Source organism: Epinephelus fuscoguttatus, linkage group LG13 (genome assembly GCF_011397635.1).
Source record: "Epinephelus fuscoguttatus linkage group LG13, E.fuscoguttatus.final_Chr_v1".
NCBI lineage: Eukaryota > Metazoa > Chordata > Actinopteri > Perciformes > Serranidae > Epinephelus > Epinephelus fuscoguttatus.
Genome location: NC_064764.1, coordinates 23,286,790 through 23,310,865, shown reverse-complemented (window position 1 = coordinate 23,310,865; position 24,076 = coordinate 23,286,790). Strand labels below are relative to the sequence as shown.

Below are 24,076 nucleotides of genomic sequence, written 5' to 3'. Positions count from 1 at the left end.
GTTTTAAAGGCTGCATTACAGTAAAGTGATGTCATTTTCTGAACATGCCAGACTGTTCTAGCTGTTCTATTATTTACTTTTACCCACGCAGTCATTATAGCCACATTACTGATAACTGCTTATCAAAATCTCATTGTGTAAATATTTTGTAACAGTGCCAATAGTCAACCTAACATCACTGTGATATAGATATCCAGTCTCCAGTCCTATTTGAAATGTGAATGAGAAAAGTGATGCTTAGTGCTGCTTCTTCAGAGCGTCTCCATTTATTTAGAATCAATATTGTCACTAGTGCTGGGCGATAGATGATATTGTGGTGATATTGTAAGGTTGATTATTGGTGCTTTCACGAAACATTTAGGCAAAGAGATTTTTGATAAATAATCATAAGTAATGTGGTAGTGTTGTAGTACTTGAGATCAGTCTTGGTCTCAAGACCACTTTTTGAATGTCTCATCTTGGACTTGACTTCAGTCAGGAACACGTTAGTCAAAGAAAACTTCCATTGCAGTAATACATTTGGCGGTATGGCTCTGTTCTGGGGCCTCTCTGCTTTTCCTCGGGCATACGCAGAAAGCCTCTTCCACATGCTTAGGTGGAAAGCCTAAGGCAGAGAGAGCAAACCTCCCTGCCCTTCCATGCGCCTACATGGAAAGGCTAAGGCAGGGAGAGCAGCAGCAAAGACCCCCCATTAACAGAACAGAGCAGCATCAATGACAAACAGAAATGACATTGATAAGTCAGACACAGCATGAAAAGGAGGAGCTGGGGTGGAGGTGGGTTGCAAAGCAGCTTGCAGAGGAAGCAGCAACAGTATAAAACCAGAGCAGTTTTAATAGGGTGCCCTGAATGAGATTTGCCAGTTGGTTGCATAGAAAGGAATCATGTGATCTATCAGCTGACTCCCTTCCATCAAACAGCTGCTCCATCAGTTGACTGGGCTGTTTGAGATCAGCTGATGTAGCCAGGATGTGAGCTGAGCTTGACATCGGGTCCTGCCTGAACTAACACTATGCTCAATTTTTTATCTGTTCTTGTGTCCATCTCAGACAATGAGGACTCTGTTGTTTTTTTTTCCAGACTGGTCAAGGCCACAACTGTGGGGATATCACTAAATTGCTTGTGTGAAAAGGAGTGTTTCAGCTTCTTAGTGTTTGTTTGTATTTGTTTGCTCACAGAACACAAAGGAAAATCCCCACACATGAAATTCACCTCTATATTATCCAGACATTTCTCATGGTACTCCTGTACACACGTATATATACTGTATATGGCAATAATAGAGGGGAATGAAGAGGAGATTTGATTTGTTTTCTGTGGGTGTCTTGCGTGAGTGTGGCTCTTTCAGATATTTTTTGGGAGTACCTATGGTTTGCATGTTCCACATTTTATTTTAAGTGTGTCATGCTGTGTGGGACTCACATTGGTCTGGTCTCGGTCTCAACTTGGTCTTGCCCAGGGTTGGAAATTTGTGCCAGCCACCAGCCACCAGCCACACGCTGGTAAAACATGCAAGTGGCTGCAAGATTTGCTTCACTCACCAGCCAAAAAGTAATAGTAATTTATTGACCTGCCCATAGATCTTGGAATCCACCGGCCTCAGTGGCAGGTGGACAATAAAGTTAATTTCCAAACCTTGTCTTGACCCGTAAAAATGATGTTCTTGTCTCGGCCTTGATACATTCTGGTCTTGGTCATGAATTGGTCTCGGTTTAGGCAGTCTTGACTACAACACTGCTAAGCGGGTAAAGGCGAATAATAGAGCAGCTCGAGCAGTCTAGTAAATTCAGAAAATTACGCCATTTTACCGTAATGCAGCCTTAAAGGTCTAGTTTGAAGGATTTAGGGGAATATATTGGCAGAGATGGATTATAGTATAATAAGTATGTTTTATGTAGTGTAGAATCACCTGAAAATAAGAATCATTGTGTTGTTGTTACCCTAGAGTGAGCCGCTTATATATACATAGGGAGCGGGTCCTTGTTTAGATTGCCATGTTGTCTCAAGAGTATCCTAGAATGGACAAACCAAACTTTGGCTCTAGATTGGGCATTTGACATTTCTGCATTTTCGCATTGGCCACCGTACTTACCGCAGCCCATCTGCAACAAGCAGCGTCGGTAAAACACAGATTTTTAACATGAAACTGCTTCATTCAGTGTTTTTACTAGTTTAAATCACCTGGTCTGTTTGTTTTGGAGAAGGAGAGACCTCTGCAGATAATTAGGCTCCCAGTGAAAACCCCCTGAATGTTTAGATCAGAAATAAGGTGTGCAAACAATAATAGATGTTTGGCGAGCCACCGGACTCCCACATGCCACACAGCGTTGGTGAATCACTGATTTATAACATGAAACTGCTTATTCAGTGTTTTTCATAGACTGTATAAAACTTGTTTTTACCAGTTTTAATCTCCCGATCCACTGGTTTTGGAGAGGAAGGGACCTCTGAGGATAATTCGGCTCCAGATATAAACCTCTTGAACAATTAACACTGAAGGAATTCTAACCAGGAGAAGTTTCAGGTGGTTGTAATTCAGCAATCCTCACAGCTACAGACCACTGAATCTCCTTAAATCGTACACACCGGACCTTTAGATCCAGGAAAACACGACACACCGATATCCAAAGTCTAAGATGCTTTCTAGTATCACATCACGCTATTGATATGATATCAATATATAGCCCAGCCCATGTGTTAGAGGTATGAAGAGTAGTGACACCACAGGTTTCAGAGATGCATCTGATCTGGCGCCAGACATAAGAACCTCCTGCAGGTTTTTTTGGTCCTCCCTCTCTTCCATGCCTCTGTCTCGCTTCCCTGCTGCTGCATTGTGGCACTCAGTCTCCTGTGAACTGAGAGACCTCAGGACAGGACTCCCTTCTCATGCTCTCCACACACTTTCACAGCCCTCACACACACACACACACACACACACACATCGACACACTCACAGTGCCTTTACCCCTCCAAGCTCCGCAGTGCTACCTAAACACACACACACACACACACACACACACACACACACACACACACACACACACTCGTACAAACACTGATACACTCTTATTCCTTTGGCCCACTCTCCTCGCCCTGCCTCATCTGTCACGCTATTAATAGCCCCTCACTCAGGAATCTCTCACAGACGTCGCTCATGCCTCGACTCTCCCCTCATAATGTTGCACTTCCTGCTCACATGCTGCTGAGCATCACTCAAAAATGTCACACTGCTGGTGTTACATGACCATCACTTCTATCTTTTTTTTTCTGCTGCAATGCCACTACATGTCCATGGAGAGGATGTTTTTATTTTATTTGCAAGGTTACTCAGGAAAAAAAAGCGCCATTGTGGCAGAAATCGCAGCCTCTTGAAGTCAGCTGTCAGCTAACAGATTGAGTGTGTGAAATGGTTGAGGGACGCTGACTCAGATAGCAGGAACTGCCGGAAAGACCATTGTGTTCAAGGTGAATGCTGAGGCCTCGCAATCATGTCATCACATTAGGCTTCATTTGCAGCTTTCGGGCGACGTTACTTGTTTCTGTTCCTGTTATGCGTGCTGTTTCTCGACCACTGATGTAATTTTGGGAGATTTGAGGAAGAATCATGTTCTGTGCATGAACTTTGTGTAAAATGCAGTTTCAAAATGGTTGTTTTAGATGTCCTGTTTCTCTTTGATAACTGAAGACCTCTTTGCAAAATTAGCATCTTGTTGTGACAGTATTAATGGAGTAAATGCGTCATCATCTTTCCTGAGGGCAGGCAACATTTAACGTATCCGCTGCACTTTTCAGATGCCACGGGAGTGTTTGTGCAGGCTAATCCAGGCACAGTGGTGATGAGTGTTCTTGTTAAAACGCCAACCAAAGCGCCACTCACGGCTAGTTGAAAGCCACAATATGTGAGTCAGAGAAAGCAAAGGCAGACAGACGCTCGTGTGTTTTTTAACTGTCAATGCATCACATCCGTCCACCCTAACCAACTGCAATCTCTGTTTTGTTTTTTAACAGTGACTTGCTGTCTTCAGATTATGTTGAAATCCACTATGAGGCGGGCAAACCTGTCCTATCAAAGGTAACGTCTTCTCTTGTTGTGACTGAATTTTTACAGTACACATGATCTGTCTTGTTTTGGTGGAGTTCTGTTTTCATTTTGTACAGTCACGCACATTGTGAAGCTAGAGGCACAAGCTTTGTCTCAACTTTGGGAAATAGGCTTTGAGACAAAAAACAGGAACAGATGTGAGTGTTGATTTCCTGTAAAATCAGTTTGCTTGTCATCTTTTATCACCAAACCTGCTAATTGGCAATTGAATTAAGACTGCAGCCTTCATGTGTCATCCAGCAGTCACAGCCAGGAAATCTTCTTAAGAACAAAATGTACAAGAGGAGATGGATGGATAGATGGGTAGATAGATAGATAGACAGATAGATGGATAGATAGATGGATGATTTTGAGAGAACAGAAGGAAAGAGGGGATAGAAAGAGGGAGGAGAAAACAGGTTGGGAATGAGAGCTGGTTCCTGCTGCTGCTGCTGCTGCTGCTGCTGCTGCTGCTGCTGCTGATTCAGGCAGCGGGCTGGGCTGGGCATACTGTAGCTGAATCAGCAGGGTTTTGCTCTCCTGCAGCCTCCTGCTGGAGCTCTGGTCACGTGACGAGGGAGAGAAAGCCCTCTGCAGTATCAGTGCAGCGTGGGATGGGTGAAGTGGAAGAGAGAGGGAGAGGGAGAGAAGGGGGGGAAATGTCCTCTGCTCACCCTGGATCTGACAGCTGAGTCACAGATAGTGCCAAGGCCCACTTTGTTATAACTCCACATCTTAACAAGCAGAGACCCCCCTCAGAAAAGGCACTGCAAACTTACCAAACCGGCATCTGTGAGACAAGCTGTTACCTCCTCTGAGATGTTAGAATATTCATGATAATTAAGTAAAAAATATGACACATTCACCGTGTAATGGCGAATCTGAGCCATCATCTGTGGATGTGTGCTCCGCTCTGCCGGTAATGCTGCTTTAGTAATGCCGAGGGTTTGCTGTGATGCTGCATTAGCACTGTGTCTTCTTCCCTCAGGGCGGTGAGCACTGTTACTACCACGGCCAGGTGAGAGGGAACGATAACTCCCATGTGGCCTTATCTACCTGCAACGGGCTGCAGTAAGTGAACAGCGGAATTGTGTGTAATCCTCGCCGTGTTCAGAATATTTCTGGATACACTCGTCTCTGCTCCTCAGCTCCTATTGACTCAGTATTGACTGCTTTCTCTCTCTTTTCTACTCTCTCTGCCTGGCAGCGGGATGTTTGACGATGGAGTCTATGTGTATCTAATTGAGCCCTTACAACAGACTCATTCAATGGTAAGTTATTCCTGTCGCAGAGAGACAAAATATGTATCACACAAAGGGTTCATCTCCACCTGACACGCACAACATCCTCTGCTGTTAACTTCTCTTTGGATTTTCAGCTGAGGATATCCTTATCGCTCCAAGGACATTCCTGTTTTTAAAGGAAGGAGATGAGACAATGAAGCTGTGTCAGCAAAGTAATCAAGCTTATGTTCTGGTGTACTCAATTTGGACACTGTTTAAAGGGTTACTAGGTTTTAAACAAACATTCTTGTACGACTTAAACTTCTTTTTCCTCTTATGTGTGGTGCTATTTACCAGCCTAGACTGTTTTGGTGTGAGTTGCCGAGTGTTGGCGATATCAGCCATAGAGAGCCAACAGTATCACTGCAAGGAAGGAAACATGCATCTACTCATGGACAAGAGGCTCATGCTCGTTTCAGTGCGAGATGTAAACATTAATGAGCTGTAGCAATTGCTAGCTCAGCGGTGCTAGGTGAGCTAGCAGTAGAGGCACGCTTCCTTCTGTGTTGTGATTCGATTGGTGGGTGTTGAGTTCTTCAAATATATTTTTTGGGCGCTTTGAGCACAGCAAACCGAATGCCATCTAGTTCCATTATATTTGAGAGAAGGCAGAGATCTCTACAGCTGATATATCACTCGGAAGCTCACACCAAAGCAATAGCACCATATATAAATAAATAGCACCACAGGCAAGAAAAAAAATATGTATTTTGATTTTGGGGTGAACTGTCCCTTTAAGTCTTGTTTTATTGTGGCGGGGGTTTTGTTATTGGTATTAATAGCAGGGCTGGGCAATATTGTTGAAATCAATATCAAGATAATAATAAGAAGAATATTCATGGTTTCAGAATGATGGTTTCATGATATGAAACATTTACGTAAGACCACATCCCAGCCAACATTTGTATGTAAAAATGGGCCCTATATGGGATTGTCGATGGGTTCCATATTGGGTGGGTTTACCCAAGTGGGCCCCACATGGGTAATGCTACGGCTACCCAGGCACCAAGTGGGTATGGGCCCAAAATGGCCATCTTATCTTGGGCCAACTTTAGTAAAATCTCATATGTGGGCAATTGGAATAGCGTCATCATGGAACCCATGGACAGTCCCATATAGGGCCCATTTTTCAGCTCATTTACTACCCACATGGGCCCCACATACACATGTTGGCTGGGATCTAACTGGAGCTTGTTGTTAGTTCAACTTTCTCACTGTCATTTATTTGTACAACATTATTTGATCATGTCATCACAATACTTTTCAGCTAACAGTCACTGAAGTACTAATTTGATATTTTGGGAAATAGGCCAGTACGTAGGGTTGGGCGATGTCTACCGAACTGGCATATGGCGATGTTCACAGTGACACATCCTGATGGACAATGACATTGCAAAAAGAGGTGGTAATCAACTGAACCAGACCCAACTCGCAAACTGCCAACTTTATGCATTACAGTAGGGAGGACTGAGACAAGGACAGAGACGATTAGGAGTGAGTGCCACGGCACTTTCCAAGGTGTGTGTGTGTGTGTGTGTGTGTGTGTGTGTGTTTCAGTAATACCTTACTTGGAATGTGTCACTTTTCAATCCACCTGCCGCAACCTGTGATATTTAAATAACGTACTAGTGAATTAAGAAGAAATAAAAAACAATAGTCAGCTCAGCAGATGTGAGAGGATATTGATAAGTGATGGTGGCATATCTTCACGACAGCAATAACACACTTGGTGGCTAAGAAGGGTACGCCTTTGCCCAACTGGCAGCCTACAGCTCATCTGGTAGATAAATCAGAAATGTTACTTTTATACACACAATGAATGCCAGTAGCGCCGCAATCCTGTGCCCCAGTTTGGTGTAGATTTTTAAATCACATGGTCATCAGCGATGGACGATGGCAATGTTTTTCAGCCCAACCCTACTTGTACAATGTCTTGCCGAAAGTTAGATAAGAATATTGATTAAACTTTCATGTCTGCAGGATAAATATGAAGCTACAACTAGCAGCAGTTAGCTTAGCTTAGCTTAGCATAAAGACTGGAAGTGGGGGGAAATGGCTAGCCTGACTACCAGCACCTCTAAAGCTTGGAAACTGGCAAATTAATTTGTTTGTTTAATCTGTCAAAAACAGTGTAAAAACATCAATTTGCCATTTTACAGGGTTGCTCTGTGCTGGCTATTTCTCAGCCGGGAGCAGTGACTTCTTGTCTTCACTGTGAGGTTGGCGGGAAGTCACTGTGCTTGGCCAAGAAAGAGTCTGGCCCATAACTACCTGTAAAGTCCCCACATGCCATTTTTACACTTTTTTATTTGTATATGGATTTTCTGAAGAAGATACAACTTTAGCTTCAGAGCTGCTGACAGGTGGATTTTGTTAACTTCAGACAGGCTAGCTGATTCCCCTGTTTCCAGTCTTTATGTTAAGCTAAGCTAACCCGCTTCTCACTGTAGCTTTACATCCAGCAGCAGACAAACATGAATCAGTTAACTCTTGTTTATCTCTGCAGGATACAGCTGCAAGGCCTCACAAACTAAGACGAGCAGCCTCCCTTCAGAGGAACAATGATTCAGAGGAACAGGGTAAGGGTTTCCATCTCTGGCATTCATCATCTTACATAACCGCCTCCATCACTCCTCCACCTCTGACCACTGACACACCTCTCTTGACCCTGACATTACCTCGCCCTTTTTTGTGTTCATGGCTGCACATAGTGATTCCTGGAATTGTAGAAATAGTTTTAGTTGTGGTTACAGGTTAACATTTCATAATATGTAGTTTGGATTCATCCGAAAGTGAAAACACCCGAGGAGTTAACTGGAATGACTTTTACAGTGTGAGACACTGATGTTGTCAAACTTTATTTTCATATTCTCATAAAGCATGAGATGTTGTGTTACTCCCACTAAAGTTTATTATCTCTACTCTAGTCTAGCATGCTTATTGTAATTAAATTAAACAGACCACTTAATGGGGAATTCAGGGAGACTATTTTGGATTTTCTGGGAAAAAAAACACAACCCTGTGGGCTTGCCCTCACGAAAGAGGCAAACCCAGTTGTAAATATGTGTATTGAGGTGTCACTGTTTCCTTGTGTGTGTGTGTTCGTAGTTGAGGAGGAGGAGCAGCTCTTCTCAGAGCTCGATGACTTGTCCTGGCTGAGGCGCAGGAAAAAGCGAGCAGTAAGTCTCTGATCTCACGTCTTCGCTCAAGTAACGCAAGAAAAGTTCACCCGCCCCTGAACTGTGACACACTGTATTTAATAACTTTGCAATGGTCAGAGTCGTTTGTTTTTATTTTGCAGATGCCTCGCAGTGTGTTTGAGGAGATGAAGTATTTGGAGATTATGATTGTCAGTGACCACAGTATGGTATGTTTGTAACTCAGTCATATTTCAGACCCACTCTGCTTTTTTCCCACAAGAGGGAGCAGTGCCTCTGAATGCAGCACATGAGTGAGCACCAAGAAATCACTTCAGCTTTTTTATCTGTTCTTTCTACTTTGTGCCTGCAGTATAAACGACACAAGACCAAGCAGCACACAAGGAATTTTGCCAAGTCTGTGGTGAACTTTGTGGACGCTGTGAGTAAACTCTTAAGTTATTCTGTGCATATAGATCCACTTCAGAGCTGACATACATACAATAGCTGTTTTTTATTAGCTGCTCCAGCTGCATGGCTCTAGAAATGACAATGTGGTCAGTCCACTTTGAGCCAGACTTATATATCTCAACAAGTATTGGATGGATACCTATGACATGTTATACTGACACTCATCCTCATTCTAATGACTTTGGGATCCTCTGACTTTTCATCTAGCGCCACCAACAGGTCACATTTTTCACTTGTCCACTAAAATATTCAACTATATGATAGACTGACAGAATTTTAAGAGCACACATTAACTTAATCCAAACATTTCAGTTTAGTTTAGTTGCACATATACTGTATGGATAGAAAACACAGGAAAAAGAAATGTTAAGTTAAAACACAGCGCAGGAGAGGTTAGAAGCCAAAAATGGCTTATGAGGATACCTCGGCTGTTAATTAACAACAATCATACATAAAAAAGACAAAGATAAAAGTTAGGATGGCATAACTGAGCAAGAGTTTAAGACTAAGAACTAATACACAATTGTTAAAGATGTACAATTTACCAAAAAAAACCCACAAACAAATTACAAATGATCAGTGACGTGTTAGTCCTTTTCAGATGTTTTTTGAATGACGATAATGTCGATGATGATTGTAGAGATGGAAGAAGGTTGTTCCAAAAAGATGGTCCTCTGCATTTCTGGTGAATGACCCTCAATAACAACAACCTACTTGCTGTTGGCTGTATTGTGTGTCCAGTAAATATCACAGTATAAAATGTGTGGTTTTTGTTTAAAAAGTACAAACATAGAGAGATATAAAGTTCCTGCCCATCTTTTAAGTAGGTATGTCTCCGTCTACGTCGTTTTTTTTTAGATGATGTAACAGAAATGCATATTTAATGGTTTCAGTGTGGACAGAGAGGGTCGCTCACTTGCTGTTAGGACACAGTGTTAGGATGAAATGAGGGCACACAAGTCCCATGAACAGATTCAAAAAAGTGTTTGCAGTGGCTTTTGTTTCTGGCATGAAAATATAAGACCCAGACAAATGAACTCAGCAATATGGGTTTGATGTATTCCAAAAGTAATCCAAAGTATTTAGAGTAGGTTACTGATGTAATCCTCTTTTCTTAATTGTTGGTGTTCCCCCGTTCTTCCAGGCCTGTGAGTAATAAGTTGGCTACAACATTTATTTCTTCCTCTTCATTTAATTTTTTACCAACACGGCAAGACAATACTAACTCAGGGGTACAACAACTTCTCTTCACTGTTAAACACAAGGCCCACACTCTCTTTCTTGTGTATCACTCATACCTGTCCCCACAAAACAAGGGCAGGTAGGAACCAATTACCTCATAACCAAGAGAACACAATGACTCCACTTAAACAACGCACATGAAAATACAAATGACAATGAAATAATAATTTACCAGTGATGCTGAATCTATTACCACTTAAATATGAATAATGTACCCATAAATACATGGCACAGTCACTTAAGTAATAAATATAACCCCAAAATATAATGTGTGCAGTAATTATGGTTACACTTAGTTTAAGTAATCTAATGCAAGACATTACAAAGTATATTTCAGGTCATGTATTTAGTAATTTCTCCGCCACTGTCCACATCCTTAAAATGATACAATCCGTTTAATTATACATTTGATAGTATAGAAATTACTGACGCTAAAGTAAAAAAAAATCAGATTTTCAGCACAAGTTGTAATTACGATTAATATTAATGCAAATATATTGGTAAATCTTAAGTGACTTTTTCTGTACCAGCACTGTGTGCAGGCTCTTAATAAATATCCTGGTATTTTGACAACATAACTTTTGATTATGTCCTTACAGTGTGCACCCACTGATATATTATTCAGTGTGGCACAGCTGCAGACGTCCTCATGTGTCGTGATGGAGTAAAGCTCTCCAACCCCGAGTCAACCCCGCAGTTGTCTTATTGTATCGTACTCTGTGTTCTCGTGATGCGCATTAACGCTCCCCTGTTCCTCCTTTTCCCAGTGTGCTGCATCCCCTCATCATCTGTCCTCCTCAGACAGTGCAGATTCAAATTCACACCCAGTGTTCTTCTCCTCTCCCCGTGCTGTTGCTGCTGTCTCTCTCCTTTCTCTCTGCCTTTCTTTATTCCTCCCATTCACCGCACGCTTCAATGGCAGATCTTCAAAGAGCAGCTGCATACACGTGTGGTGCTCGTCGCTGTGGAGATCTGGACGGACAAGGATCAGATCCCCGTCAGCGTCAGGCCATTGGAGATGCTGCGGGATTTCTCCAAGTACCGGCAGCAGAGCATCAAGCACCACGCAGACGCTGTGCACCTCTTCTCGTAAGTTTATTCATTTCAACAAGATCTGTCCATCACCCTTTGTGCAATTTTCTCTGTGGAGTCTCAGCAAAGACTGTTTTAAATTTCCAGCATTTCCTTTGATTTATTTTATATGCCATTTTAAAATTTGTGTATGTAGACATATTATTGGATGGTTTTCATTGTATTTATTTTTCCCCGATGGAAGTGTATTTTGTTTGAATATAAAAATGCAGGCATAATGCATAATATGGTAGAGTCCTTGTCAAAGAAGGGGAGACCAGGGTTGGTTGGCACACTTTTCACTCTCTTACATATTTCTCCAGCATGATGTAGGTATGAATATTCTGGCTGGCAGCAAATGAAAGGTTAAGGCTATAAATCAGTCCCTCTGGGATTTTGCAGGCTGTTATCGTGGTTGTTGTGGCCTAAAATGTCTGATTTCATGGCAGCTTTTCGGCCCGGTTAGCACGAGCTAACACAGCACAACTTGATCTCATCACTGCTCGTCATATTTTAAGATTAGACACAGAGCTATTAATCTCACACCAACACAGAAACAGCTCGATTCTGTTGTTAAACCTGTTCATAACTGCTTGGGAATGTTAGCCATGTGATGCTAACAGTTAGCCCTGTCACTGTGTGTGTGCGCGACTTTGTCCCAGGCACAGAGGTCCGGTCCCACAGTGTCATCGTACAGAGAGAGAGAAGTAGGAGCTGAGCAAATATCCGCACTGCATTCAGCTCTACAATGAAAAGAGATTTTACGTGTTAATAGTCAAATTAGCATTAAAGTTGCGGTAATTCACAGGGACTGGATTTGCATAAATTGTTGTGATTACAATAAGGCGAAATCTTGGAGGAACTAATAAATAAACATGTTTTAATGTACACAAATGTTTTCTAAAAATAGGTGATTTGTGCTACACAGCCCCATCACAGGGTTGGTTATCACAATGTTAAAATACAATATAGTTACAAAAAAATTAAGCAACCAATAGAAACAGTTTGAACATTTAATTCAAACGAGAACCAGAAAGCATTAACATTTAATAAATATCTGCCCATTTTTAAAAGCAAACAGCATTTATAAGGAGTTCTTTAGAAGGAAGGTGTATTTGATTTTGCCATTTGCCATTCGAAATATTAATAATTAACAGTATAAACATTGTTTTTAATCTTTTTAAATAGTTACTATTTCTCATAATACAGCTATAGTTAGAACAACTCAGTGTGCCAACCAACCCTGTTCACATTTGAACCAACTTTGTGATGAAATTATGCCAGCCAGCTACAATCATTCATCACAGTCTTTCAAATCTCATATGAAAATGTAGCTGATTCTTTGGTCTATTAACCAGAAGTAACACTTTTAGAAAATCTCTATCTAACACAATTTCATAGCAGGTTTAGTCTACTGACCACTTTTTGTATTTTTGATACTAGAAAAATAAAAAAAAAAGTTAGTGACTTTCAAATATTTTAATAAAGTAGATAAGTGCAGGTCAAGAAAGCAAACATTTTGATGTTACATTTTCTGTGACCTTCAAAAGACCAGAAAAACACTGTGCCAAACCAAACACTATAGCCAACTGACCCCAGTCTTTCCTACTATTTTATTATTTAGTTGTATGTTTCTTGTACTCTGTAACGTATTATCAAGGCCTGGAGTTGATACAAATATGAACCTGAATTTGCAACCACTTCTGAGACTTAACATGCGTGGGCTGGAAGCAATACAGACAGCTGCTGCATAAAATAACCAACCAAGATCTCAGTTTGATATCACTTTTATGCCGTCAGATTCATACTTTGACCTTGTTCTGATATATTTTCTCAGTATGTCTACATAAGAAAAACAGCACTCTGTCTTCAGGAGTGGATTTTTACAGAAAGTATTAGCTCACTTTTTGACTCGTCTTACCCTGTGTGATGTTTTTATCTTTCATCTGTTGTTCATCGTGTCTGCCTCTTTATCATCCATCATTCTTGTAGAAATGTGACCTTCCACTACCGCAGAAGCAGCGCAGCATACTTTGGAGGCATGTGTTCCGTCAGCCGAGGAGTCGGGGTCAATGAGGTCAGATTTGCTGTCCAACACTGCTTGTCACTCTGTGTCACTGAGACTGACTGCAAGTAAATAATCCCCTCTCTCTGCTGTGTCCACAGTACGGCACCACCTGGTCCATGGCAGGGTCTCTGTCCCAGAGCCTGGCTCAGAACCTGGGCATCCAGTGGGACCCAGCATCCAGGAGAAGTATACATGAAACATACGTTGCTTCCTCTCAGCTAGTATAAGTATACTTAAGGAGGGCAGTCTATTAGGGCAGTCAAAAATATAGCTCAGTCAGGAACACTTTCATCAAAGAAAACTTTATTTCCATTTGCAGTATTATATTTGGCGATATGGCTCTGTTCTGGGGCCTCTCTGCCTTTCCTCAGGCCTACGCAGAACGTCTCTTCCACACACCTAGATGGAAAGCCTAAGGCAGAGAGAGAGCACACCTCTCTGCCCTTCCACGCGCCTACGTGGAAAGCCTAAGTCAGAGAGAGCACACCTCTCTGCCCTTCCATATGCAAATGAGTAAGACCTCAGGCAGGGAGAGCAAACCTTCCTGCCCTTCCATGTGCCTACACAGAAAGCGTAAGGTAGGGAGAGCAGCAGCAAAGACCCCCCGGGGACAGAACAGAGCAGCATCAATGACAAACAGAAATGACACTGAAAAGTCAGACACAGCATGAAAATGAGGAGCTGGGGTGGAGGCGGGTTACAAAGCAGCTTGCAGTAAAAATTGTATCCTGCCTGAATTAACACTATGCTCAACTGAGGCAAAACACCACACCGCGAATTTGCCATTCGTGCTCAGCGAACACGAATGGCTTTCAATTTAGCTAGAGATACTTTTTGAGGGTGGCTGTGGGTCCTTAAAATTCTTAAAATGTCTTAAATACACATTTACTAAAAAAAAAAAAGCCTTTAATGTTTGGTACTGTTGGCTCAATACCTGTAAGCTTGATAACATGTATTTGTTGTTGTGTCCTATAAGAACTCTGATGTTCTGCATCTAAGACAGTACATTTTTTCAGTAATCTACATATGAAAAAGTGGGGTTGTCTCAGATTTGATGTTTAGACACTTAAATGTCTTTATCATTTAATGCAGCAGATGGCGCCTTTAAAGCAAAAAGATGTCTTTTGACTGGACCAGACTGTCTCTCGTCAGCTCTCGTCTGTGAAGTCCAGAAGTGACAGATGGAGAGATGAACTGATTGTCTTGGAAAAAAAAGTGATCAGGCTCGAGAAGGATGATTTGTGTCATTAGTTCTGAGATCACAGTGCTTAATGAGGCAAAATCAGAGTCCAACAGCTGCCATGTTTGAAGCTCAGCCATTTCACAGATTCTTTTGATGGCCACAAAACTGGACAAGCTTGATAGAAGATTGTGACTATGTCAGTGGAAAATAAAATGATTCAGGTGGAAGATTTGGACATCGGCGTAAATGTACCAATTAATGCTAATTCTCTTTCAGATGATAAAGTAGAAATATCATGTTCACATTTAATATTTGTCTTGAAAACCTTGTAAGTGTGTCAGCAGCCTCTTTCACACATAGTTCTGTGGTATAATACTGAGATAACCTTTTAGGTTTTAGTGATTTTCAGTCCGAAAGATATCTATGGATGCTATCATGAAACTCAACTGAAAAGCAAGACAGAAGGACAAGGCTGGGTGTACGCGGGGGAGTACGTCTCTCATTATTTTTAGGAACATGTTCAGCGAGGAGCTGATTTTGTCCAGAGCCAGTGTTCTTGTATTGTATTAAATATTTAACGAGTTTGCAAGCAGCATCGGTGTTCAGGCTACACTGTAAACAAATCGCAGATTTCAATACGTGATCAGCGGAGTCTTGTGATTTGTTCGTTTACTCCACAGTAAAGCATCCTTCATCAGAGGGACGTAACCCTTTACAGGCTCAACCCTGCGGTGTTACTACTTTTATTCACAACACAGCCTAAGTAGCATCATCCCTGAAATGTTACTAGGTCTTTAAATGGGAAATTGGCAATATAGATTTCCCTGAATATTGACCCCTGCTCCCTTTTACACATAACCAAATTCAGGAAATGTTTCTGAACATGTCAGGGATAGACTGCATGTGTGAAAGAGGCTTATGATTCTCACTGACTGTTTTATTCTGTTCTCTCTTTCCTGTTTGCAGAGGAATGTGGTTGTGTTGACTCATGGACTGGCTGCATAATGGAGGACACTGGGTAATGTCCAATATATTTCTAAGACACACACGCACACACAGATGAAAGGGATAATGGGACAATTACAGATGCTTGTTTGTGGTCACCCAGTAATGTAATTACCGCCCTGGGAGTGTGGGAATGAATGCAGAGCTGGGAGATAAGTGTTCTGTTTTGACCTTAATGATAATTCGAAATCTCTGTCCAGTGACGACCCTTTTGTTTTGCAGTGTTAGTCATTTTTTATTCAGACATTCTGTCAGTGAAATAATATATTACTCAGTGAGCCCATTTACATCTGATCAATACAGACTGCATGTTAATGCCAAGTATAAAAGGTGTCAGAAGGCTTTAATCAACTACACCACTAAGCAGTTTTGTAAAATAAATGAACCAAGATGTTAATTTGACACAATTTTAATGTAGACTGATTCGTGCTTTGACCTTATTCTCATAGTATTCTGACAGTATTCTCACAGAGTATCTGAAAAGAGTTTAAAGAGTCTTTGAAAGCATTGAACCTGGTTCTCATAGAATGTATAAAAAAGACTTAATTTACAAAGGTCCTGAATATGTTCTCTCTCCTGTCGCAGGTATTAATATTAATTCTAAGATGTTCTTGTATCTGATTAGGGGCTCTCAGGAGACGTTATATGCTTCCATGCATGAATTATTACGACCCTCAGTCAAAATGTGTTTTTATTCCTCTTTAGGCATGAAGAAAATACGAAGTTTGTTTTTTTAAACATGCATTTTTCAAGGAGGTATTCACATGTCCACTTAGGTGGACAGCAATTTTAAACTAAAAAAAATATATAAACCATCTCATGTGACATTAGAAGAATATATTTTAAAGCTGTTACACTGGAGTGTTCACATTTTTTTCTAACAAATTCTAATACTGTTCAATGCCGTGCAAAAGCATTGACCTTTGCTCCTTCCTCCTCCTGTTGAACTATATCATTTTTCCAATGAACATTTTCTGCAAAAATAACAAATTGTTTATTGTTTCTGTAACAATAACTGTACATTAGATTACATTTAGTCCCCACTGGTTTTCAATCATACTTTCATACTTTTGACAGTAAGATTGTAAAAAAAAAAAAAAATTCTGTGTGGTATAAAAAGTTTTTAAAACTTCTTCACTACAGTTTTAGGCAGTCAGTAATAAATAGCTTAATATAGTAAGCAGTGTGTGTGTGCAGAAGTCCGAATGTGTTGCCTATGGTTGCTAAAAAAACACTCATTAGAAAGCAGATCTTCACACACGGTATCCGACACAATTTTTAACCATGTTTCCATCCTCTGTCGGCACTTACAGTTAATTATCACCTGGTATTCTCTCTCTTCAGTGTCCAACACCCACGGAGATTCTCCAAATGCAGCATCTCAGACTACAAGGACTTCCTTCAGAAAGGTGGAGGCTCGTGTCTGTTTAACAGGCCAACCAAGGTTAGACAATCACACCTCTGCCCCCGGCCCCCAGCTGTCATGAATCACACTGTGTGCTCCACCTTTTACACTCTCCTGTCTCCCTCTGTTAGCTGTTCGAGGCAACAGAATGTGGTAATGGATTTGTGGAAGTGGGAGAGGAGTGCGACTGCGGAGCGAGAGCGGTGAGTCTCTCTCACTTGAGAGCGTCAGGTCTGTTTGCTGTGGTCTGTGTGCTCGGATGCATGAAGCTCTTTGCCCCTGTTTATTTTCAGGAGTGCTACAAAGAGTGCTGCAAGAAGTGTTCCCTTGCTAACGGGGCGCACTGCAGTGATGGCCCGTGCTGCAATAACACATGTCTGGTATGGGTTTGGTCTTTTCTTAAAGAGGACTTGTGCTCATTTTCAGGTTCATATTTGTATTTAAGGTTTATACGAGGACATATTTACATGCTTTTATTGTAAAAAAAAAAAAAAATAAATAAATACTTGTTTTACTTGTTTTTTTATGTGCTGAAGCACCTGTATTAACTCTGTGTTTGAAACACAGCCCCCTCCCGAAAAGCCATGTCTGCTCTGATTGGTCAGCATATCCGGGTCTTTGAATGTCAGTGTCTCTGCATTGTCATAGCAGCTGGGGAATGGCCATAACAGAGAATAGCAAACTCTTACTTTGAAGAATCACTGATAAAAGCCAAAGTTTCCTTGACGTTAGCATGTAGCTACTTGTACGTTAACAGTGTACTTGCAATCAGCAAAGGACTGCACTTACTACTGTGAAAAATCACCAAAAAAAGCTTCTAGACATGGAATGGAGACGAAAATATGGACTGAAACTGGGGGAAATTAACAACATTGGTAAACTAGATTGCATGTTTCTAAAATGACTTTTCAAAATGACTAAAATGAACAATGACAGCAATATAGTCCATGATGACCAGCGCTAAAATCAACCTGCATAGTTGTCCCTCCATTGTGACATTAGACAGTGTCGCATTTATCTTGCATGTGTACTCTTCTTCAACGTTTTGTTTACTTCCTGGATTTGTCCCGCATGGAAATTCTGACCAGTCAAGAGCAGCTTTCTTGCCCAAGGCATTTGATGTGGTTCGCTTGTAGATGCTGCTGTGAGAACACGAACCAACTCTAGGCAATTATGCAACTTTGTAACAAAACTAGTCCCTGATTTGGACCAAAGCAAGACGACTCTGGGTCTGACAGCACCATAAGATATATGACTTTTATCTCCTCTCTCCTTTTCCTACTAGTTTTATCCTCGAGGTTACAGTTGCCGCTATGCTGTAAACGACTGTGATATCTCAGAGACGTGCTCTGGGGACTCTGGACAGGTGTTGTTGTGTTGCACTGTTACAGTCTAGTTTTAAACTGTTCATTCTTCGCATGTTTAAGATAATGTGCATGGTTAAGAGGAAGTCTTATGTTTGTGGCTGTTTGCAGTGCCCTCCCAATCTTCACAAACAAGATGGTTACCTCTGCCAGTTAAACCAGGTACGCACACTGGTGAAATTAGAAAAAAGGAGCAGTCGTGCATCGGAATAGAAGTTTGGGAGCAGCTGACTGAGAATTTATTTACTGTTTTATTCTCACTCTGTCTGAAGGGCCGCTGCTACAATGGAGATTGCAAGACCAGGGAAAACCAGTGTAAATACATCTGGGGGTCAAGTAAGATTAATATTCTTTGGCTCACATTAGCAGAGTGTCAGAGTGTCATCATGCAGAAATACTGAATGAGAAGAGTCTTCTGTAGTCGGTGCTGTGCAGTTCACCCCTCCTCTCTCTCCCTCAGAGGCTGGAGGCTCGGAGAAGTTCTGCTATGAGAAGCTGAACACAGAGGGCACAGAGAAGGGCAACTGTGGGAAGGATGGAGACAAATGGATCCAGTGTAGCAAACAGTGAGTTTCAACAGAAGACAAATTAAATTGACTACGGTATTTCCTCTTTACATGTTTGCATGACAGTGCTTTCTATTTCTACTTGGAAGCAGGGCTTTGGCTGTTCCTTGTTTTCTTTTTGTACTAATAAATAAGGAGATAAATGCTATATTAAATCCAACCAATAGAGGGCAACAGAGGGCACGTTTTTGTTTTTTTGTTTGTTTGTTTTTTCATGCCTCTGCTCCGGTGATAGCTATGGTCGGAGGCATTGTGTTTTCAGGTTGTGCATCCATATGTCCCATACTTGTGAACACGATATCTCAAGAACACCTTTAGAAAAATACCTCAGGTTTGGCAAATACATTCCCTTGGACTCAACAACAAACTGATTTGATTTTGGTGACCAAAGGTCAAGGTCACTGTGACATGGTCTGTCTCAATGTCGTGAGTGCATTATCTCAAGAAGGCCTCGAGGGAATTTAATCAAATTCGGCACAAACATTCACTTGGACTCATGGATGACTTGATTAGATTTTTGAGGTCAAGATCAAGGTCACTATGGCCTTGAGTCTGTCTCATTATGTGTATGCAATATTTCTAGAAAGCCTTAAGAGAATTTCCTCAAATTTGGCACAAACACCAACTTGGGCTCAGTTATTAACCAATCAGATTTTGGTGGTCATAGGTCAAAGGTGAAAGTTACTGTGACCTGGTCCACCAATCTTGTGAATGCAGGTAATGAGGGAATTCCCTCAAATTTGGCACAATGTTCGCCTGGACTCAACAATGAACTGATTAGATTTTGGTGGTCAAAGGTCAAGGTCACTGTTACCATGCATTCATCTCATTCTCATAAGGGCAATATATCAGTTCCTCAAATTTGACATAAACATCCACTAGGACTCAAAGATGAACTAATTAGATTTTGGTGGTCATGGGTCAAAGGTCAAGGTCACAGAGCTGCTGCTTCTTCACGTCGAAAGGGATCAGTTGAGGTGGTTCGGGCATCTGATCAGGATGCCTCCTGGATGCCTCCTGTTAGAGGTGTTTCAGGCACATCCCACTGGTATTAGGCCCTGGGACAGACCCAGAACACACTGGAGGGATTACATATCCCAAAGCATATCCCAAGGCATATCCCAAGGCGTTCCCAGGCCAGATGGGACAGCCAGTTGCTGGGGAGAGGGACGTCTAGGGTGCTTTGCTTGGCCTGTTGTCCCTGTGACCCGGCCCCCAATGACCAGATGAAAATGGATGGATAGAGGTTATAGACTAAATGAAAACAATCATCTAATCTTTTAATGAAAGAGGCCTCAGAAGCAGTTGCTAAAAGATGGGTGTTAAGACAGGATTTAAAAGTAATGATAGACGAATGAAGAGGTCAAAATGAATATAACAGTTGGCGTCTGTACAGACTTCCTTCTCTCTCTCTGTTGTGTTTTTCAGTGATGTGTTCTGTGGTTACCTTTTGTGCTCCAACATCGGCCGCAGCCCACGCATCGGCATTATGAAAGGAGATATCACACCAGCCTCCTTCAACCATCAAGGCAGACTGGTAGACTGCAGGTAAACACATGTGTACAATATACTAAGACCTGTTCATGTCCTCGAAATGTATAGAATTGCTATCGTCAGTGGTCCACTTCTTGTCACTTTTGGTTTAATCATTCTTGTATGAGTTTTTGCCTCCACCCCCTCTCCTGACCTCTCCTCTGTCCTTATCTCTCTCCCCCTTTCCTTCCCTTCAATTTCTCCTCACAGTGGTGGCCATGTCCTTTTGGATGATGAGACTGATTTAGGCTACGTGGAGGATGGGACTCCCTGTGGGCCGTCAATGATGTGCCTTGACCGCAAGTGTCTGCCCATCCAGTCACTCAACATGAGCACCTGCCCCAGTGGACCTAACGGACAGGTGTGCTCTGCCCATGGGGTGAGTCCCGGTGTAAACTAACCCACAATTTACGCTTTGTTCTTTGTGGTCTTTGTGTCCCCGGACACAGACTGGCCAATCATAACGTAGCATCAGGCTGGCTCAGACCAGGGTCCGACAACAACACAGCTGTGCTCCATTGACTCTAATGCAGTCGTTTCAGATTTCCTTCATTTTCAGGCTGATTTTGTGGATTTGGTGCTAAATGTTGTGCCTGGAGCACATCGTGTATGAATGATACTCGTTACCTGGAGATGTTGAAAAGAGATCTACGTTTCTTCCTTGTTCTAAAACCAAAATCAAACCCTGAAAAGTGTAGGGTTAGCTAGCTATATCTTTAACCATGGATAAACAATGATTCCCAAAAAGTGTCCCGGTGTTTCAGCACCTTTTATTTACAGCTCTTATGTTCCCCTCGTTACCTCCTCTATTTCTGTCTCATCTGTACAGGTGTGCAACAATGAAGCCACATGCACCTGCGACACTACCTGGGCGGGGACAGACTGTAGCATGCCTGACCCGCCTAAAGAGCCTGTGACCATTCCGGATGAAGGACCCAAGGGTCGGTTTCCACCTCTTTCAACCTCTGGCATCTGATAGAACGAATGACACACACGTTTATGTGCACTGATTTATTTTAGCCAGGATTCACGCTGACTTTTGTACTGTATATGTTGTTCTGCAATTTCTGCAATCTCATTCTCAGTCACACTGTTAGATCTGAGTCAGCACACAGTTTCACAGGTGTACTGGGGTCGTAAAGACTTTTCATGTAAGATGGCGACTGGAGGAGAATTTAAAAAGCAGTGTCACATTTGTTAATCTTCAGACGATGAAATGATACCTGATACTTTGTCCACAGGGGGCGGGGGGACACGGGAGGTGGTTAAAGGGGGTGGGAAGCGTCACAGAGGGAACCGTGTCACTTCATCCATGACTCTGAAGCAGAAGCCTGCTGTTGTTTTTAACAGGGTGGTAATAATGCTCCTTTTCCCTCTGCACAGTGAGCGTGGCCACTAACAGGCTGATAGGGGCAGTAGCAGGGACCATTCTGGCCCTGGGGGTGATTTTTGGAGGCACAGGGTGGGGAATAGAGTAAGCATCTTTAACCCTTTCACAGCTCTTCCTCTCATAGTGGTGCCTCAGTGTGCGGGCGGTCTCGTGAGCCGGCCTGAGCCCGTGTGTGCGTCCCGGTGGCTTTGTGTTTTCTTGTGTGTTGGTGATGACCATATAATTGTCATGTGATTGGATGTTTTCTGTGTTGTGTGATTGATTGATGGATTCCCCCTCCTCTTCCTCTTCCTCCTCCTCCTCCTCCTCTCCTGCCACTTCCCGTTGTTCCCCATTATTACAAGCCTCTTTCTTCATCCTCCCTCTTCTTCCTCCTTTTCTTCCTCTTATTCTTAGTCGTTATGTGGTTGCTCCTGTGATCCTCTCCTTTCTGGGGCATGTGGGGCATTTAGATGGAAAACAGTCCTGAGAAGTGTCCAGTTAGTGACCTGGCTTGTCAGTCAGTGGTAGGCTGTGTGGTGACTGGGACCCCTTAAAAAAAACTTTTTTCTACTGCTCATACTGCAGGCCACATATACACATCACCTGTCAATCTCTGTTTAATTAAACCTTTATAGTGATGGATACCCAGGGTCGAGTCTTCTGCACAACCTTAACAGACAAACCACTGATAATCTCTACCTCAACTGACACCAGATAAATGTAAAAAAAAAAAATCCCAGGGCCTCATTATTGTCATGTTACACACTAAAGGGGGCATGCAAAATACATTCTCAGATTCAAGTCATTTTACTGTTATAGTATACTTATGGTTATGTTTTCTGTTCCATGTGAAATCGTCATTGTATAGTTACATGTTATTTATACAGTAAGTGAGTATAGAAACTCATGTCTTTTTCCCCATAACCCTTTACAGGTCCTAGTGCCACCAATCTAATAATAGGCTCCATCGCCGGAGCCATCCTTGTGGCTGCCATAGTGCTGGGGGGGACTGGATGGGGCTTTAAGTAAGCAACACGCCGCATGCCTCTCCTGCTGTAACTCTAGCATCCCTGCTGCTTCTAGACACCAGGGTTTGAGCTCCTGCTACAGAGTATGGACCCCGGGGTGGACGATACACAAACACATGCATATCTGAACTGCTCTGCGTCATCCTGGTTGTTTTGTAGTTGGTTGGTTGGTGATTTTGACAAGGGGGTCGCCTCGATCTGTAGCAGAACCTCAAACTGATTGGACGGGCAGAGCTCAATGCTTGACATGCATGTTCAGTCCTGATAACAGAGGGTAAAGTATGCTTTTAATAGCTAGACATTTTTAAAAAAAAAAAAAAAAAAAAAGCTTGTGTATGGTTGTATTGATAAGTTAAAGTCTTATTTGCTCTCTAAAATCCAAAGATAGACCTCTAACATATCTCTGTGTAGTCAGGAAATGTACTTTATTGTACTGTAAATTAATAACAATCTACCGCTGATTAGCCTGCTGTCTTGAGCAACAGGGGTGTTACACATCTTAGTCTAAATAGGCTTAAGAAATAACTGAGAAATACAATCCTGCAGCCACCAAAGCATGCCGGGTAGCAAAGCATCATGGTTGTCACCAAAACAAAGACAGAAAAAAAAAAAACAGGTTAAGACACATTTCTGCATGTTGACCTTTTTGATTTGGAGGAGGTCAGTTCATTGCACAAAGGCTGAGCCAAACCCAGAGTGATTTGGTCCAGGGTTGTCGTGCTCTCATCGCCTCCGTGATCTTTTTCTCAGTCCGTTACTGTTTGAGGGCGAGACTTTAAGTGGAGCGGTGAGACAGCGACACAGAGAGAGAGACACAGACAGAGGCCAGGACCCTTTTTGTTGGCCGCAGCCTTTGTGCCATGGCTGACCACACCCACCTAAGACGGCCAGGCTCCGCCCTAGAGCAGAGCAGGACTCTCGGACCCCGCCCACACCAGCTGCCATTGCTGCCTGCTTCACAGACCTGGTACAGACACGGCACATTGCACTGCATGAACCACGCACAACAATAGTGCCACCTTCTACTGGCCTACTATTGGAACAGGTGCATGACAGAGTGATAGAAGCCCCACAACAAGCCACAGTACGGGGAGGTTATGCATAACTCCTGTTGTTGTTCTCGTTGTTGTCCCACTGTTGTGGTAGTAGTTATTGTTGCTGCCGCTGCTGCTGCCGCTGCCGCTGCTGCTGCTGCTGCTGTGGTTGTTGTTTATGTGGTTGTCTCCTGTTTCCCTCCTCTATAGACTATATTTTATGTTAGCTCTTT

General features: G+C 42.3%; 1 protein-coding gene across 4 annotated transcripts in view; it reads left to right on the top strand.

Moving 5' to 3' along the window:
- Window positions 1-24,076, top strand: part of LOC125899835 (disintegrin and metalloproteinase domain-containing protein 23) — a 35,097-nt gene that overhangs the window by 6,689 nt on the left and 4,332 nt on the right. Inside the window, exons 4-26 of one of the 4 annotated variants that reach the window (XM_049594410.1) lie at window positions 4,009-4,072; window positions 5,070-5,152; window positions 5,289-5,352; window positions 7,871-7,943; window positions 8,473-8,543; window positions 8,666-8,731; window positions 8,875-8,943; window positions 11,137-11,303; window positions 13,278-13,362; window positions 13,452-13,539; window positions 15,503-15,554; window positions 16,886-16,985; window positions 17,078-17,149; window positions 17,240-17,326; window positions 18,232-18,312; window positions 18,422-18,472; window positions 18,583-18,646; window positions 18,771-18,876; window positions 20,305-20,424; window positions 20,620-20,788; window positions 21,239-21,350; window positions 21,793-21,883; window positions 22,716-22,795. In XM_049594410.1, the coding sequence (XP_049450367.1) occupies window positions 4,009-4,072; window positions 5,070-5,152; window positions 5,289-5,352; window positions 7,871-7,943; window positions 8,473-8,543; window positions 8,666-8,731; window positions 8,875-8,943; window positions 11,137-11,303; window positions 13,278-13,362; window positions 13,452-13,539; window positions 15,503-15,554; window positions 16,886-16,985; window positions 17,078-17,149; window positions 17,240-17,326; window positions 18,232-18,312; window positions 18,422-18,472; window positions 18,583-18,646; window positions 18,771-18,876; window positions 20,305-20,424; window positions 20,620-20,788; window positions 21,239-21,350; window positions 21,793-21,883; window positions 22,716-22,722 (1,942 nt within the window). In that variant the 3' untranslated portion in view covers window positions 22,723-22,795. Of the gene's footprint in view, window positions 1-4,008; window positions 4,073-5,069; window positions 5,153-5,288; window positions 5,353-7,870; window positions 7,944-8,472; window positions 8,544-8,665; window positions 8,732-8,874; window positions 8,944-11,136; window positions 11,304-13,277; window positions 13,363-13,451; window positions 13,540-15,502; window positions 15,555-16,885; window positions 16,986-17,077; window positions 17,150-17,239; window positions 17,327-18,231; window positions 18,313-18,421; window positions 18,473-18,582; window positions 18,647-18,770; window positions 18,877-20,304; window positions 20,425-20,619; window positions 20,789-21,238; window positions 21,351-21,792; window positions 21,884-22,715; window positions 22,807-24,076 lie in introns of those variants that run through there. The other 3 variants (XM_049594409.1, XM_049594408.1, XM_049594411.1) reach the window with 3 other exon arrangements.